At 44.6% G+C, this 17390-nt stretch overlaps 1 protein-coding gene across 1 annotated transcript in view; it reads left to right on the top strand.

Annotated features, from left to right (window-relative positions):
* AGXT2 (alanine--glyoxylate aminotransferase 2) overlaps positions 1 to 17390 on the top strand; it is a gene marked incomplete at both ends in the record, with an annotated part of 120717 nt that overhangs the window by 80832 nt on the left and 22495 nt on the right. The window contains 2 exons of the mRNA XM_082275173.1: positions 4305 to 4437; positions 15000 to 15088. Coding sequence (XP_082131299.1) covers positions 4305 to 4437; positions 15000 to 15088 — 222 coding nt within the window. The remainder of the gene's footprint in view (positions 1 to 4304; positions 4438 to 14999; positions 15089 to 17390) is intronic.

Below are 17390 nucleotides of genomic sequence, written 5' to 3'. Positions count from 1 at the left end.
CGATTAAACCAGACACATCACCGTTTGCACAAATTAATTTTAAATTTCAATTTTAACTTGCTAATAGTTATTAATGTTTAGTCGTACACCTGTGTTTTAATAAAGAGTATTGTTTTATATGTACGGCAAACACAGCATGAAGGGAGTTCACATGATGAATAAACATTAATTAGGCTATGGGATGGGTGCACCAAGATGGCCGCTGTGTCCGGTCTCAAATTAGGTACACCAAGATGGCGCCATCCCAGCCTATAAAAAGACCGGGAGTAGCGATAGATGGCACGCTCCAGATGACGTCGTATGACGAAACGCGTAGGTTTGTGTACGTCAATACGTCACTTCCGGGAACGGTGGTTTGAGGCGGTGGAACGCGGAAGCGGCCCGGCGAACACCTTTCAAGCTGACAGTGAACTCCCCAAACTGTGAGTGGATGCTAAGTTATTTCGCTATATACAACATATGCTACGCAATGGAGGCTTATGCTTTGTTCTAGTGACCAAGAAGTGTCGAGGCATCGGCTTAAAGAGTGCGGTAAGCAGCGGTGTCTTTGGTGGGTCACCCACCGACGCCATATATTGTTTTTAGCACGGATCACAACACGAGGTACTTGGCATTACTAGCACTTGGCACTTTATATATATGTATAATATATGACATTTCTAATATGGCACACTGAGCACAGCCCAGGTAAACTTATTGAAGTTTTAACAGCACGTAGCACTTTCTATTTATTGTTTGTACCACAAGCACTATATGCACTTTTATAACGTGTGAAGTACATAATTGCACAAACACAATTTTAAAGTGGTAGCGCCGGTCCCAACATTTCTTGCAATTTTTCCTTCATTATTTTAAGATGGATCCTCAGGCATTTCCCTCTGACAGGTCCAAGGGGGGCTTCCTAATTTCGTTGCTCTCGGACAAGGCCTTGGCCTTGGCGAATCCCTTATGGGAGAACAATAATCCTGTGATACTTAATTACCTGAGTTTTGTTGCCTCCTTTCGTAGGGTATTCAATGTGACTTCTCGCTCTGCTTCTGCTGCTAAGCTGCTCCTGTCCATTCAACAAGGTATACCAACCGTTGCCAAGTATGCCATCGATTTTCTAACCTGGCAGCAGAGGTGGGATGGAATATTGAGGCTCTGGTGGCTGTCTTCTCTCATGGTCTCTCCGATACATTGAAGGACAAGATTGCAGCCAATGATCTCCCTGACGAGCTTGAGGCTCTCATTTCCTGATTTTGATCGGTACCAGACTCAGGGAGAGACCATTGTTTAAGGAGGGCCTGCGGAGGCCTCCTACCAGATTGGCTCCTACATTTTCTTTACCACCCACTCTTCCCTCACCTCCCTTGCCTCCTGGGGATGGTGTGTCTGGCTGTGAACCCATGCAGCTGGGTTCCCTTGCCTTTCCAAGGCTGAGCGGGCCTTTAGGAGGAGGGAGGGCCGGTGCCTGTATTGCGACCTTGGTGGGAATTTCCTGTAATCTTGTCCTACCTGTCCGGGAAACACTCACACTTAAGGTCCTGTCAAGGGCAGATATTAGGTGGAATTTCCTCGTCCCCTGTTTCCCAAAAAGATAAACCGCTAATCACAGTTGTCCTCTCCTAGACAGCAGGTTCGGTGGTTACTCAGACGTTGGTAGACTTCGGTGCTGGCGGTTACTTTATTGACAGTACGCTTGTTGCTGCAAATTCCATGCCCTTGTAGCCTCATGTTTTTCCACTAGTTATCGAGGCGATTGATGGCAGACCCCTGTAACTAGCACAGGTTACCCACAAGACTGTTCCGGTTGATATGGCAATAGGGGCTGTTCACAGTGAGTCAACCTGTTTCCAGATTATGTCACCTCCACACTACTCCATTGTTTTGGGTTACCCTTGGCTTCAGAAACACAATCTGACCTTTGATTGGCAGTCGGTTGAGATCCTCTCTTGGTCTCCACAGTGGGACGCTGTTTGTATCCATGGGCCTGTTAAGGTATTTTGTATCGCTTTGGATTCAGCGTTGCCTATTGAATATCGTAAGTATCAAGGTGTAATCGACAACGAGGTGTTGAGCAGAAGTTGGACTTGAGTTGTATCAAGGGCCAGGTGTCTGCCTTGGCGGTCTTCTATCGGCGACCCTTGGCCATGTATTCCTTGATGTGTACTTTCATTCAAGGGGTTTGACTCCTGACTCCGCTATTGTGGTCCCCTCTACCGCCATGGGATTTGAACTTGGTGCTCTCAGTTCCCGAGAAGACTCCCTTTGAAAATATTCGGGAGATTCCCCTGCTTACGCTGTCTCAGAAGGTGGCTTTTTTAGTGGCTATCACCTCTGCTCGCAGGAAATCTGAACTGGTGGCATTATCTTGTCGTTTTCCCTACTTAATTGTCCACAAAGATAAGGTGGTTCTTCGTCCACGCCCATCGTTCCTACCTAAGGCAGTCTTTGATCTCCATTTAAATGAAGACATTGTGTTGCCTTCTTTGTGTCCCAGGCCCACTCATCCTAAGGAATTTGCATTACTTGCCCTGGATGTAGTTCGGGCGATTCGGGTGTATCTGGCACCATGGGGTCTTTTCAGAGGTCAGACTAACTGTGATCATGGACGGGCCAAGAAAAGGGCTGTCCGCTCCTTCTGTGACCATTTCCAGATGGATTAGACAGTGACTCAGGCCTATTCTATCAAAAGTCAAGTTCCTCTTTTCCCTGTAACGGCACACTCTACTCGCATGCTTAGTGCTTCTTGGGCCTTCCGTCATCAGGCATCAGTGGTGCAGGGGCCACTTGGTTGTCGGTGCACACTTTCACAAAATTGTACAAAGTGGATGTTTTGACTTCTGTGCATGCTTCTTTTTGCCGCAAGGTTTTGCAGGCTGCTGTTTTAGAGGCTCTGTTCCCTTTTTGGAGGTACCGTATATACTCGAGTATAAGCCGACCCGAGTATAAGCCGAGGCCCCTACTTTTACCACAAAAAAGATGGGAAAAATGATTGACTCGAGTATAAGCCTAGGTTGAGAATTCAGGGTGGCGGGCATGGTACAGGAGAATGCAGGGTGGCTGGCATGGTACAGGAGAATGCAGTGTGGCTGGCATGGTACAGGAGAATGCAGTGTGGCTGGCATGGTACAGGAGAATGCAGGGTGGCAAGCATGCTACAGGAGAATGCAGTGTGGCTGGCATGTACAGGAGAATTCAGGGTGGCAGGCATGGTACAGGAGAATTTAGTGTGGCAGGCATGGTACAGGAGAATTCATGGTGGCAAGCATGGTACAGGAGAATTCAGTGTGACTGGCATGGTACAGGAGAATTCACTGTGGCAAGCATGGTACAGAAGAATTCAGTGTGACTGGCATGGTACAGGAGAATGCAGTGTGGCTGGCATGTACAGGAGAATTCAGGGTGGCAAGCATGGTACAAGAGGTTGCGGGCATACTAGTGTGGCTGTCTCACTTACCTGTTCCAGAGGCGCCTTCATTTTAAAAATGGCGCCGCCCGGCCCCGACACGTCATTGTGCACGCGCCGCCGCCGCTCGGGACAGCTGGTATACGTTCAGCTATTTCCGGCCTGTCCCGAGCGGTGGCGGCGCATGCGCGGTGACATGTATACGCCGGGCGGCGCCATTTTTAAATCTTAAACACATCGGAGCGGCCGGGAACTTTTTTTTCTTTGTTGACTCGAGTATAAGCCGAGGGGGACATTTTCAGCACACAAAAAATGTGCTGAAAAACTTGGCTTATACTCGAGTATATATGGTATATTTTTCAGGCTGGGCTCCTGTTTTTTTTTTGTTGAGCTCCTGTTACCTGGTTGGCTTCTTGTGTTTAGCCTTAGGATTTTGTTTTTGTCCCACCCTTCATGTTTTGGCACTGCTTGGGGACGTCCCTATAGTTCTGAATATGAAGCATTGTGTCCATCAATGAATGAAAGAGAAAATAGGATTTTTGTACTTACCGTAAAATCCATTTCCCTGAGTTCATTGATGGATACAGCACACACCGCTCTATGGAGTTTCTGTTACTTTTGATACAGTTTGTTACTAAATGGAAGGATGCAGAGAGGAGATCTATACCAGTTAGGACTGCCCATAGGCGTAGCCAAGTCTTTTTTTTCTGCCTAGTGTCTACTCCTGTAGGGTGCGATATAATCCTATGGTTCTGAATATGGAGCGCTGTGTCCATCAATTAAATGGATTTTATGGTAAGTACAAAATCCTATTTTTGAGAATTGAATTTCCTATTCTTGGCTAAAATTGGGAAACTATATACAACCCCACTGTAATTGCTCTTTAATAACAATGGTGATGTCCCTCTTCTAGGTTCAGACTGCCTTTGGCAGGACCAGGAGTCATTTTTGGGGGTTTCAGACTCATGAGGTCATTCCTGATATTGTGACTTTGGCAAAGGGTATTGGCAATGGATTTCCTATGGCTGCCGTTGTCACCACAGAGGGTAAGAGAATTAATATTGTACTACAAAGAGCTGCAATGACTTATCCTGGCTGTCGTCGGTGTCAGCTCACTAAATGATAACATGCACAATTATTTCTCCTGCTATCTGTGACCTTCTATTAAAGCTTACATTTTCAGTTTCTCATGGGTTTATTGTTTCTGACTTTTTCTGGTGATATTATAATTTTTTTGTTATATGTATGTAAAAGTCTTTTAACACAAATATCTTTTTCTGCACTAGTTATGTAGGATTGTTATAACTATTTCAAAAAAGTTGAGCCAGTATGGTGAGTGTGAGATTGTGATTAGTTTATGTATGGATTGAGTATCATCTTTGTATGAACTGGGCATCACCTCGAATATCTGAAACCTTGAGTAATGTGATAGACATAGTAGATAACCAGTGTACCACTCTGCTGGTACTACTCACATACTATATATCTTCATGTTAATAAAGGAAACCAGTCATTAGGTATGAAGGCTGCTGTTGCTGACTTCTCCTTTAAAAATTATAGGTGAGCCACTGACCTGGAACACTTTCAGATAAGGATTTCTGACTTATCTATCCCTGACTTTCATAAAGCTTCCATACACAGCTCAAATTGCAGATGATTCATGTTGAATTCACCAAAATTGACAAATTTTGAATGAAAAATCAAAGGAGCCGGATGGAAACTTCTCTGCCAATGCAATCAGATGTAGTCACTGTTTTGGTATTTAGACAACCATCTTCCAGCTTTCAGAATAAAATAGACAGCAGGGAAATCCTTCTTCCATGCCGTTTTGTATCGACAGAGGAATACAGGAATACTGTATGTCTATGGCTAGCCTTTTTCTGACTATATCAGTAGTTATCAACTTGTGAGAAATAGGGGGCCTCAGCTCCGGACCTGTGAAAGTACCAAAGGACCACCCATGGAATTCAGGCTACAGGTGAGGTTGTACACTGGAAACCTGCTGCAACAGACATTTAGAGACTCTGTAAATGTCATGCGAGACTGCAAGAGATCACTGCTATTGGGGTCTGTACTCTTCCACTACTGGGGTTTACACAGCAATTAACAGAGAGCTACAGGAGTCTATACTGTCTATTCCAAGGCTGTTATTTAAATGATAGTGAACCCAAAGGTCAGCATGCCAACCAAGCAGCTAGTACTTTTAGAACAAAGTCAGCAAGGTTAGCCTGCATGCTTCTTTCATGGCAGGTTTGCTTCAATACAGTGTGATGCTATTTGAAGGCAGGGCCTAAGACAGGACGCTATTATAGGAGAAACCATGCACAGTTTATGGGCACTGGTATATCTTGTATTGACTTTGAGTAGATTTATGGTAACCATAAATAGACAGAACTTTGGCACTGTTACAAAGCATTGCAGTAATCAGGTAATAAGGTATACACTATGTATGACCAGAGGATGGCTTCAGTTACCGGCGGTGGCGTCCCATTGCAATGCTAGATGTGAAGTTGCTGTAATCCGGACCAGCTTCACACTGCTGTACCATACACCAGAGTGTATAAAGCGCTGTGGAAGCCTTCCCTGAGCTATCCCTGCTTGACAGGAAACTTTCCCTGCTCTAAACATTGTCCTTCACAAGTGGGTTCCTGTCACTAGCCTGCCACTCCTTAATGCATGCCCAATAGAGGTGGGATCCCTTATTTAAAAGGTTTCCTGACAAAATGGCCTCCAAAGCCTGCATCCAATCAGACAATCTTTACATCCCAAGGCAGCTGGTGGAATCTTTAAGGGGTAAATTCACTTATGAGATTCCTCTTCACATGTAGTGATCGCACAAGGTGGGAAGACTACCTGCACCTGCCTACACGCTTGCTAAATGTCCTTGTAAACTTTGATGTTTATATACTTAGAACTATGCAGAGAACTATGGGAACTCAAAAAGGAACATTTGTGCAGGAAAAGGATGGGGGAATTTGGGTCCAACAGAGGGATGGTGAGAAACCATTACCATTATTCAAAGTGTGTTTTTTTAAAGGCTAACAGTGAAGTTAAAAGTAAAAACCCTTGTCCTACCCCTCCATCTTGGGGGGAAGGGGGGTAGAGAGGTAGGACAGGGTGTTACTCAGAAGAACCCCTTGCTTGATTGTCTGATCAGATCTGGGGTAACTCCATTCCAATTACCTTCTGGTCAGCCCAGGGGGCATTAGTGTAAAGTGATAAGTGGTAATCGCAATGCACAATTTAATTCAGTATACTGCAGGACACAGGAAATCTCTACTCCAACCCTCTTCTGTTTTGATTATTTGTTTGGCTCAGCCTCTATTCCTGTAAAGAAACTTACTTACACTATGCTATGATTAAAAGGGCTAGATTTTTAAAGAATTTTGAAAAAAAAAAAAGGGCTAGATTCACACCAAATGAATTTTGTGTGTTAAATGCAGTTGGGTGGATGTGCATTGACACAACTTTTTTTTAGCTTGTTGCATTCATTTCTGTGGCTTTTTACAGCAGAAGCCAAAATATATTTTGCTTTCTTTAAGGCCCCTTTCACACTTGTGCGACTTGTCCTGCGACTTGGGACTGCAAAGTCGCATGACAGGTCGTACGCCATGATTTCCAATGAGTACGGTTCATATCTGTGCGACTTAAAGTCGCATCAATTTCAGTGCAGTCCCTGCACTACTTTGGTCCGACTTTAATGCGTTTTGAGGTCCAGAGACCTCAAGATTACACAGGCATTGCTTCAAGTCCAGTCATATTTGCGGCAAAACCGCGTGACTTTTAGGTCACACAAGTGTGAAAGGGGCCTAACAAGTGCTGCAACACCCTGTAACACCTTGTTGTGCTTTACAGCACATTGCACTGCATGTATATAAAGCATTTTCCATGCTTCTAGAGCAGCGCATTAGTGTGAACTGGACCTGTTTGAAACCATGAGTTTCTACTTATTGAGTTGTGCCTGCGTTAAGCAACACAGCCCAATGGACAAGGTGTGATTAGACCCTTACTGTGACCTAAAAAATTCTAGTAAAAAGTGTAACATCTTAATTTATAGGTCAGACACATGAATTCTTATGAGTCCCTGGGAGTTACCAGTTGGTACATACGTTGAAAGATAACATCACCCACAACAAATCTCTCATGATCCATTGCTCTTCCCTCAGTAATGGGATGATAGGAAGGAGTGGATTTGATCTTGATACCTTTAAGTAGTAAAACCACATAACAGAAAACAATACTACTGACCATACTGGCCATTAAATGGTTAATACATTAAGAAAGGCACTCGGACACATATTGTGGTAAAATAAGGCCGCTTTTTTATTAACTGGTAACCAATATATTACATCCATGTTTAATTTCTTTCAACATAACAAACAGACAACCCAGTCATAAACAACTCGGGTTGTAACTTTATAATAAATAATCACAGATTGATCAAACATCCACCAGACAGGCAATACCTCATTGCCTGTCACCAAACCCCCGCAGCACGGCCATCTCAATTATCGAGCCCAAATTGGCATTAAAGATATCAAGACCTATATTGGACAGGTGGACCCCATCGTCTCTATAGAGACCCTGGATGCCCCCTTCCAAGTCCGAGTGCCTGTAGGTCAGGATGTCCACTTGCATCAAAAACTTCTCCAATGCCTTATTGACCCTTTTCTTGACTTTAACTAATAACTTTAAATAACCCGAAGACCAGATTAACCTCTGAATAATTTCCGAGAACACAATGACCATCTCTGGAAATCTTAATTTCAACAATTGCAGGTCATCCCGTATCCAAAATATCAGATCTAATGTTTTCACGTTACCCACGTCATTACCACCCAAATGAACTACCAGAATATTTGGAGGGGGGCGGGATAACAATAACCTGTCCAAATTGGATAACAACTCCGCCCACCGCATTCCCCTCTTACTTAACCAGCATACTTCAAACTTGTTTTGATTCAGGCCAAAGTATTCAGAATATATCCGGTGCCTCGCTCTGTGTTGGGCCCAAAATATGTATGAATGACCAACAATCCACACACGTAAACGTTCACCTGTAAGGAGCAAAGATAAGGTCAGGGCGCACATAGGCAGCATAACATTCAGATTTCCCTCTCCCTATATGCTTGATTGAATCAACCCCTAAACCCAGCCGAGATGCCTCAGTTGCGGACCCAATCCGAAATGAGTGGGATGAAAACCGCAAATGACCCATCCCAAGTGCCTGAAAACATTTTTTTAAAACAAACTCGAATTGGAACCTAGTAAGGGGTGACCCACTTGCATGCACTAGAAAAAGGGGGTTACCACTGGGCCTGATCTGTAAATATTCTGATACCAGTAAGACGGGACAAACAGAGGAACCTGGAAACTTATTAAGATGACACCACTGACCTTTACCTAACTGGTCAGTTTTTGATTTGACCAGAAAAATGCTTAACCTATTTTTAGTGCAGTATACATTAACTAACTGCAAACCTGAACCCACTATAGAACGCACCGGAATAAGTTCGGATATTCTTAAAGCTGCAAAAAATAACAAGGAAAAAGCCGCCCTGAACAGTACTGTTTCGAAAGGCGAATAGCAAACGCCAGACAAAACACTACACAGATCCTGCAACAAGCGTAAAGTAACAGGGCGCCTCTCATCCACCTGCACAGTTCTCCTACGATAACCCTTCATAGCCTGTTGGACCGAGAAAAAGGAAGAGCAAGCCGGAAGGTCCCTCAGTTTAACAAAAAATGAAATTCCTGCTAGTATTTTGTTTATGTGAGTCCAAGAATAACCTTTACTAAACAAATAATTCAAAAAGGACAGAACCAGCTCCTCCGAGAAACCATCCTGAGGGCTGTTCACCAAGCTGAGGAAAGCCAGCCACATAGCAAATGCTGCTTGGTAGCCTGACCAAGTGCTATGCGCTAAAGAACGTTTAATATTGTCCTGCACTAAATCTAAACCAGATCCCAAAGGTGAGCCGGGCAGGGCATACCCACATGGTCCGCATCTGGGAGGAGCTGAAAAAATCTGTGTACCTGAAAACGAGATAAGGAGTCTGCTGGGTCATTGTCTTTGCCCGGAACATACGTGGCTTTAAGCGAAAGGCACTTATAGACCAAGTATCTAAGCAAGGCAATGACTGGCGGAGAACGAGAAGACAAGCAATTTATGGCGTATAACACACCTCTATTGTCTGTGCTGACCAAAATGCGTCTATTGCGAAAATTCCCGCCCCATACCTCCAGGGCCACTATAATCGGAAAGAATTCCAGGAGTACCACATTCTTGATTAATTTTAACCTTTTCCAACGCTCACACCACCGCTCCGCACACCAGTGTGTTCGCCAAAAACCAACTGAGCCCGCAGCGTCGGTAAAGAGAAGGAAATCCCTATCTAAAATAAAATCCTCCTGCCAAATTGCTCTGCCATTAAAATTTAAAAGGAATTGTAGCCAGACTAGCAAGTCTTCCCTCATGTCATGTGTCACTCTCCCATGCGCAGAAGGTGACTTTAGGCCTGATATTGAAATATACAATCTCCTGGAAAAAGCTTTGCCAACAGGAATAACCCTGGAAGCAAAGGCTAACAATCCAAGCAACGTCTGCATTTCCTTCAAACAAACTTTTTTCTTTCTGATTACCAGATATAACATACCTTGTAATTTCCGGAGCTTGATAGATGGCAGTCTGAATTCCATTAATACCGAATCAATGGTGATACCTAGGAATTCAATACAGGTGCACGGCCACACCGTTTTTTCCCCGGCCAGAGGGACACCGAAAGATTTGCATAACATACAAAATGTTTTCAAAATAAAATCACAATCAGAGGTGTCAGTTCCCCCCATAAACAAAAAATCGTCAAGATAATGCAAGACGTGGGATGTACCTGTTACCTGCTTAACCACCCATTCCAAAAATGTGGAAAAGCACTCGAAGTAGTAGCAAGACAGTGAACATCCCATGGGGAGACACCTGTCAAAATAAAAATTACCTTCAAAAAAGATACCAAAAGAATTAAAACAGGATGGGTGTAGAGGTAACAGCCTAAAAGCGGACTTGATGTCCGCTTTCGCCAGCAGTGCCCCCCGACCCAAACCTTTTAATAATGCCCAGAGCATCCTCAAAAGTCGTATAGGAAACTGATGTATAATCTAAATCAATCTGTTCATTTAACGAATCACCTTTAGGGTAAGATAGGTGATGAATTAAGCGAAAAGAGTTTGGTTCTTTTTTAGGCACTATTCCAATAGGGGAGATCCTGAAATTTCTAAAAGGGGGGGAACAAAAATGACCCACAAATCTTCCTTCCGCTATTTCTTTATTAATTTTATCAAGCACTACAGTAGACATACCAACAACAGATTTCAAATTGCTGACTATAGAATACCCTTCCCCCGAAAAACACGGAAGCCGAAACCCAAACTGAAATCCATCAGTTAGCAGCTCCGCCTTCCACCGATCGGGGTACTCTTGTAGCCACGGTAGGAGCTCTGACAGTCTCACCGGGGTTGGGGCCTTTTGGAATGCTTCCCTGCTGGGCCCCAGCCATTCTCCTGAAGCACTTTGCGACCGGGTGAGGTCCGGCGCAAAAAGCGCATTCGTGCCGGTACTTACACGTACCCGGCCATCGACACTGCGAGTCATTAAAGCTAAAACAGATGCCCCGCTTATAAACAGCGGGGCCTGCAGCCTGCTGGGGGGTATCCGGCACCAGCCTGGGCTGAAAGGCCGGCTTTTGAGGCAAAAACAAATCTAACCATAGACCTACGTCCTTACTACCCTATTTTAAACCAGGGTGCACAGCCATCTTTTGTCTAAAAGCTACATCATAATGGAACCAGGCAACCCCACCAAACCCTTTGTATGCCTCAAGAATGATCTCGATGTGGTGAAACAAACCCACACTTTTAGAAGGAAATTTCTCACAATAAACAGAGGAAAAGATGCAGAAGGCCTGCAACCAATTAAAAATAGATTTGGGTACAAATCTCTTCCTATCACCTTCCTCCTTATTCTTGTCTCCTCTAGACATAAATTCTCTGGCAGACGGCAGCAAGGTCAATAAATCTAAATAAGCCCCTTGCCAAATCTTTTCTTTTATGCTGTCAGCCAAATGAAAGCCCAGCGGAGATACCTCACAGGGCATAACTTCCCTTAACACAGATTCGGGCAAATTTTGCTCTTTAGCAGCAGAAAGCATAAAATTTCTTTCTGAGCCACTAGGTGTCGCCCACACCTCAGCCATAGGGGGCACCTCTACCTGTCTAGGAGTCTGTAAACTTTGACAAAAGTTTTTAAATAAATTAAATAAAGCCTCTGGGTCAGAGACCCCCGGTAACTCACCACCTATGACAGGCTGATGTCCTGGGGGCTCCGGGTCCACTGGCGCTGACACCGCCGCCTGGTCTCCCTGCTGCGCTGGGAAGGGATGACCTCCGGTCCAGGGGGCCGCACCCTGAGAAGCAGCGGGCGGCCTTCTTCCCGACTGGCGACCCGCTTGCTGGCTGCTGGGCGGCCTGGAGCCCACCGCCACGATCCTCCTCCTGGGTTCCGCGTCCTCCGGGGGGCCTCTCCGCTCCACGCCATCTGCGATCCTCCCCGCCGGACGCCTCGGGCTTGCTGGGGAATAACTTCTCCTCGGGGTTCTTCTCCTCTTCACCGGGCCGACTGCCCCGGAACTAGTCCTGCGATCCGCCTCCTCGCCGACGTCACGGGTCCGGTGATCGGTGACCATTTCCGGCGGACCTGATGCTTCGCCTTGACTCGCGGAAGCACCCTCCGACCTTTCGGCTGAACGCCTCACTTCCGCCGCTGCCGTAACTGAAGATGCTGTTGCCGGCGGTCCGTCATTTTCCGACACCCGGGGTAGTTGTAAGCACCTCCGGACCCATTCATCTCCGCCGTCCTCTCCCGCTCTCTCTATCAGCTGACAGATGAGGGACATCTCTCTGGAATCAGGCACAGGCCGAAGGTGGAAGAAGACTGGAGCGCAGGAACACAGGTGATGGGATTCTGAAGAGGATTGAGCCCGGGGGGATCGGGGAGCTGCTTATATTGACCTGTTCCTGAGGTAACTTACTCCCCATAGGTGGAATAGAGCGGGCGGAGAAAGGGGCTTATTCGCTAGTTTATCCCAGGGGAGACTAAACTGCCTGGATACCCTAATAATCTGCCTGGCTACTCGTCCCGGCGGGAAACCTAGAGCGGGAAGCGCTGAGGGAAAACAACATATAGGTCAAAAGGACACCATATCTCCCCCTTAGCCTTCTTCAAACTAATTCCTATAGCTGACATCCATCTTTAATTAATAACTCTCCCTTCCAACATCCCATAAGAAAGAGGGGCTAATATGGCCCCCTTTCCAATATCCCTGCAAGAATGTGGTACCATTGAGAACCTTCACAGATCACTGATACCTTTACTGGTACAAAATACATTATTAGAATTGCAGCACTGGTCGAGGCCCTCAAACCTATTCTTTACAGGATCTCATTTGCTAGCTCTTCCCCTCTTCTAGTCAGTGATATGGCTTTGAGGTCAGAGGGCCCCATGTGCAGGGCCAGAATTGCCAGTAGACCACAGTCTAGGGTTATATTGCTGTTGGGGGTGGGACAGTGGTGTATTTAGGTTTTGTGCTGCCCTAGGCCAGACTAAACTTGTGCACCCCCTAATTTAAATATGGTCCGCCCCTTCCTGTAAAGGCCACACCCCTTCCTGTTTCTGGCCCGTTCTGTCATCTGTAAACTACAGACCACAACCACAACCACAGAATATCAGTGCCCATCAGCGTAGCCTCATCAGTTCCCATAAGTTCAGCCTCATTAGTGCCAATCAGTGCAGCATATCAGTGTAGCCCTATCAGTGGCCAGCAGTGCAGCCTAAGATATTTGGACTTGTGTTTGCTGCCAGTGATTGTAATTATAGGAATATTTCACTTATTTGTATAATGATTAGGAAGTTCATAGTCATTTTATAAATAAGTGGAATAATCAGTGGCAGCAAACACAAGTCCAAATATCTTATAAGAAAGGAGTAATCTTACTAATCCAGTGACATATTGCGATAGTACATATGAGGGGAGCAGGTCCAAAATATTATTGCAATCATATACAGTCTTGTATATGATGGAATTCAGTATTCTCGCTCAAGGACAAGGATGTTTGAAGAAATGAAATGATATTATTGACGTGATGCCTGCCATACCTGGGGGTGGAGGAGGGTAGGCGGAGCATTAAGCTGCAGTGCCACACTTATTAGCATTGGGGGCCGTCAGGCCAGTTGCATTAAGTGTGGTCGGCAGGCTGTCCGAATGTCCTCACCCGCTGGTATTATCATACCTGCAGGTAGCAGTGTGAGTGCTTTATGTGGGTGCCAGACTTATTTGCCTTTTGGACCCTGCCCTCTGGCCCAATTCGCTCCATAAGACTGGCACTATACTAAAAGTGTAGCGCAAGCCGGCGGGGACCCTTTTTGTGTGGGAGCAGGGAGGAGGCTGTGTTTTTTTGGGGTTTTTTTTGTGCGGGGTGCAGCTTTTTTGCTGCCCCCCTGCAAAGTGCCGCCCTAGACCTGGGCCTTGTTGGCCTAGGCCAAGATACAGCACTGGGGTGGGAATGACTCCAGGATTACTAAGGGACTATTCATACCTGTCTGTGCCAGTGTTTTACATTAATGCGTGCTTTGTCAAAACATTATGGGGCTTTATGGGGTGCCTGATTCTTATTATCCTGGGAGTGAAACTACTTCTTCGTTCCTACATGTTGGGCCTAGTGGTCTCATAGCGCCGGAGATCAGGTTTTCAATGTTCCACTGCAAAACTCTACCTGTGCCCAGAAACCCCGGGCATCCTATATTCCAACTCGAGTTGAATTCCCTCCAATTATGGAATAGAACAACATTCCTGTCATATGAGGAAAGTCATCATTATATTATTCAAATATAAGCCCTTTTTCTATTTTGGCCACAGTTTTCTCATTCTGCAGCTGAACGTTCTTCAGGTTATATTTCAGTCAGCACATTTGCACCACTCTGCCAGTAGTGGCCAGACTGTACCTAGTTCAATATCTGCACCAGCCATTATATTCTATAGCTGGACCCACCACACGTGCACGCACTGAATACAATACAGGCTTAACAAGAACAAGATCCCGCAAGATGAAAAGGATCTCTGAAAATGGGTTATATGTAAGTCTGCATATGAATTTACAAATTCAAACGGGACCACAATGGCTTAAACTGCTTGTATAGACACATCATTCTAGGTAAGATGAAAACATGGGCTGTGGGTCAGCCTTGGGTTTTTGAGAAAATAAGGAAGAAAATTTTACTTTTAGATGTATACCAAATTCTGATACATTTACTAATAAAGAGAGCATTAAACTGGCTATACATTATACAATCTTCTTATTTATTTTCCTTTAGATTTACCTTCAACTTACCTAGTACAAGGTCCTGCCTGATTGCATACAAATTTAAATTTTGTTTAGGTTTGACCCCATATTATATGGTTTTGGTAAATCTAAATGAAAATTGTACAAGAAAAGTGTATACTGTATGGCCAGCTTATTCGAATCCTATTGTCTCACTGACCATCTCTTTCTTTTGCAGAGATTGCAAGCTCTTTTACCCAGGCTGTCTACTTCAACACCTTCGGTGGCAATCCTGTGGCATGTTCTGTGGGCTCTGCTGTACTGGATGTAAGCTTTCTGCTCATGTCATTATATATATATTTGTGAGAAATACAAATTGTTGAATTTTAGTGCTCTTCTGTATATGAAATGCAGTCTGAGCGCATGGTATTTATCAGTGATGGATCTACCATTCTAGGCTAGCCATGTATTGTCTAGTCTACCGGGTCCATTGCCGATTTGGCTCTTGGTGGTGGGCTGATATTGTAGCACCAGCTGCGTATATACAATAGCTCAGGATTATGGTAAATATATACAAATGAAGCCATAATGGTCCAGCATCTTCCTCATCCTGCAGGATGGTGATGTGATAACACACACAGCTGTAGGTTTGCCATAGCAGGGGAGTATGGGGGAAGAAGGAAGAGGCATAAACCATGTTGGCTGAGTAGTTTAATTTCTTCACAAGTTCAAGGCTGTGATTGTTTCCAAACACAGAAAAATATGGCAAGTGAATGCCTACATGTAGCCATAAAAATATTTGTCACCCATTAGAACTGAAGAAGTGGCTTGGACAAGCTCAGTAGCATCTATCATTACAAAATCAGTCCAGTTGAATTTGACAAAATAATACTAAATACCTGGATAAATGAGAAACTTCATGAACATATACTGGTACAATATACAGTATAGTATATGAAGTACTGGTGGAGGCCCTCAAACCTATTTATTGCAAATCATCATTTGCTAGCTCTCCCCCTCTTCTAGTCAGCCAGCAACTATGTGGCTTTGAGGTCAGAGGGCACCATGTGTAGGGTAAGATTTGCCAGTAAGCCCGTAGTCTAGGGTTCTGTTGCTGTTGGGGGTAGCACTGACCCCAGGATTACTAGGGGACTATTCACACCTGTCTGCTCCAGTGTGTTACATTAATGCACTCGTTGGCGGCCCATTCATCCACTGCATTGTAGCACCAAGTACTGGTCAAAATGGGCATTATAGGGAGGCATTGGATATAAATGTCTACCTCGTTCACAGCCGTGCAGCCTCACACAGACCTCCTGCCAGAATGGGCACCTACTGGGGAGTAAGGGCAACTGTTTTTTATCCTTTCTCCTCTGTCATCTGACCTATGACTGGAGAGAGAGGAAGAAGGGGCAATTTTATTTCTTATCAGGCATGCATTCTGACATGAATTCTAATAGTAGCAGGGCAGGAATATCTATACGTTTCTTAAAAAGCCTCATTATTTTCAATAGATCATTAAAAAGGAACTTAAGCAGCTGAGTTAGTAGGCTTCTGCTATAATGTTTAGGCAAAAGGAAGGGGGGGGGGGGGTTGCGCTATCTTATAAAGTGCATATAAGAGCCTTCTATTTAATAAGTGAATACAAAAAAATACCAAATAAATTACAGTATCAAATGTGAAATTGATATACAACGGGTAAAATAAGTATTAAACACATTTTTCTAAGTAAATATATTTCTAAAAGGTGCTATTGACATGAAATTGTCACCACATGCCGGTAACAACCAATGCAATCTATACATACAAAGAAACCAAAACACATAAGTTCAGATTAGGTTGTTTGTAATAAAATGGAATGGAACAGGGAAAAAGTATTGAACACATGAAGAAAGGAATGTGCAAAAAGGCATGGAAAGTCAAGACGCCAGCTGAAATCTATCAGTAATTACAAAACAATCCTGCCCCAATTAATATCAACTGGTTCAGTCTCAACTGATGGCCTATAAAAAGGTGTCTCATTACCAAGGTGTCACACAAGAAACATCTAATAATGGGTAAAAGCAAAGCACACTCTCAAGACCTTAGCAACTTTATTGTTGCAAAACAAACTGATGACATTGGTTACAGAAGGATTTCCAAACTTCTGAATGTTCCAGTGAGCACCGTTGGAGTTATAAACCGCAAGTGGAAAGAACATAATTTCACCATAAACCAGCCATGACCAGGTGCTCCTCGCAGGATTTCTTGACAGAGGAGTGAAAAGAATTATCAGAAGAGTTGTCCAAGAGCCAAGGACCACTTGTGGTGAGCTTTAGAAAGACCTGGAATTAGCAGGTACAATTTGTTTTAGAGAAAACAAGTAATGCCCTCACCCACCATGGCCTGTATGCACGCTCACCATGCAAGACTCCATTGCTGAAGAAAAAGTATTCATAGCATACTTGCGCATTATGGCACACTTGCCTACATGAATGCGCCGTAAGAACCCGGTAAGGTCCAGGCTAATGTCTCCGCTCTGTCCTCTGCCACCACCATCTACTCTGCCTCTTCTTACAGGTTCCACGTTGCTCTTCTGCAGCCATTGCAGCCACTGATGATGTAACTCTTGCGCATGCACACTTTACCG

This window comes from Pelophylax lessonae (assembly GCF_965119305.1).
Source record: "Pelophylax lessonae genome assembly, chromosome: 1".
NCBI classification, from domain to species: domain Eukaryota; kingdom Metazoa; phylum Chordata; class Amphibia; order Anura; family Ranidae; genus Pelophylax; species Pelophylax lessonae.
The sequence above is the reverse complement of the archived record's forward strand: the minus strand, read 5'-3'. Positions and strand labels throughout refer to the sequence as shown.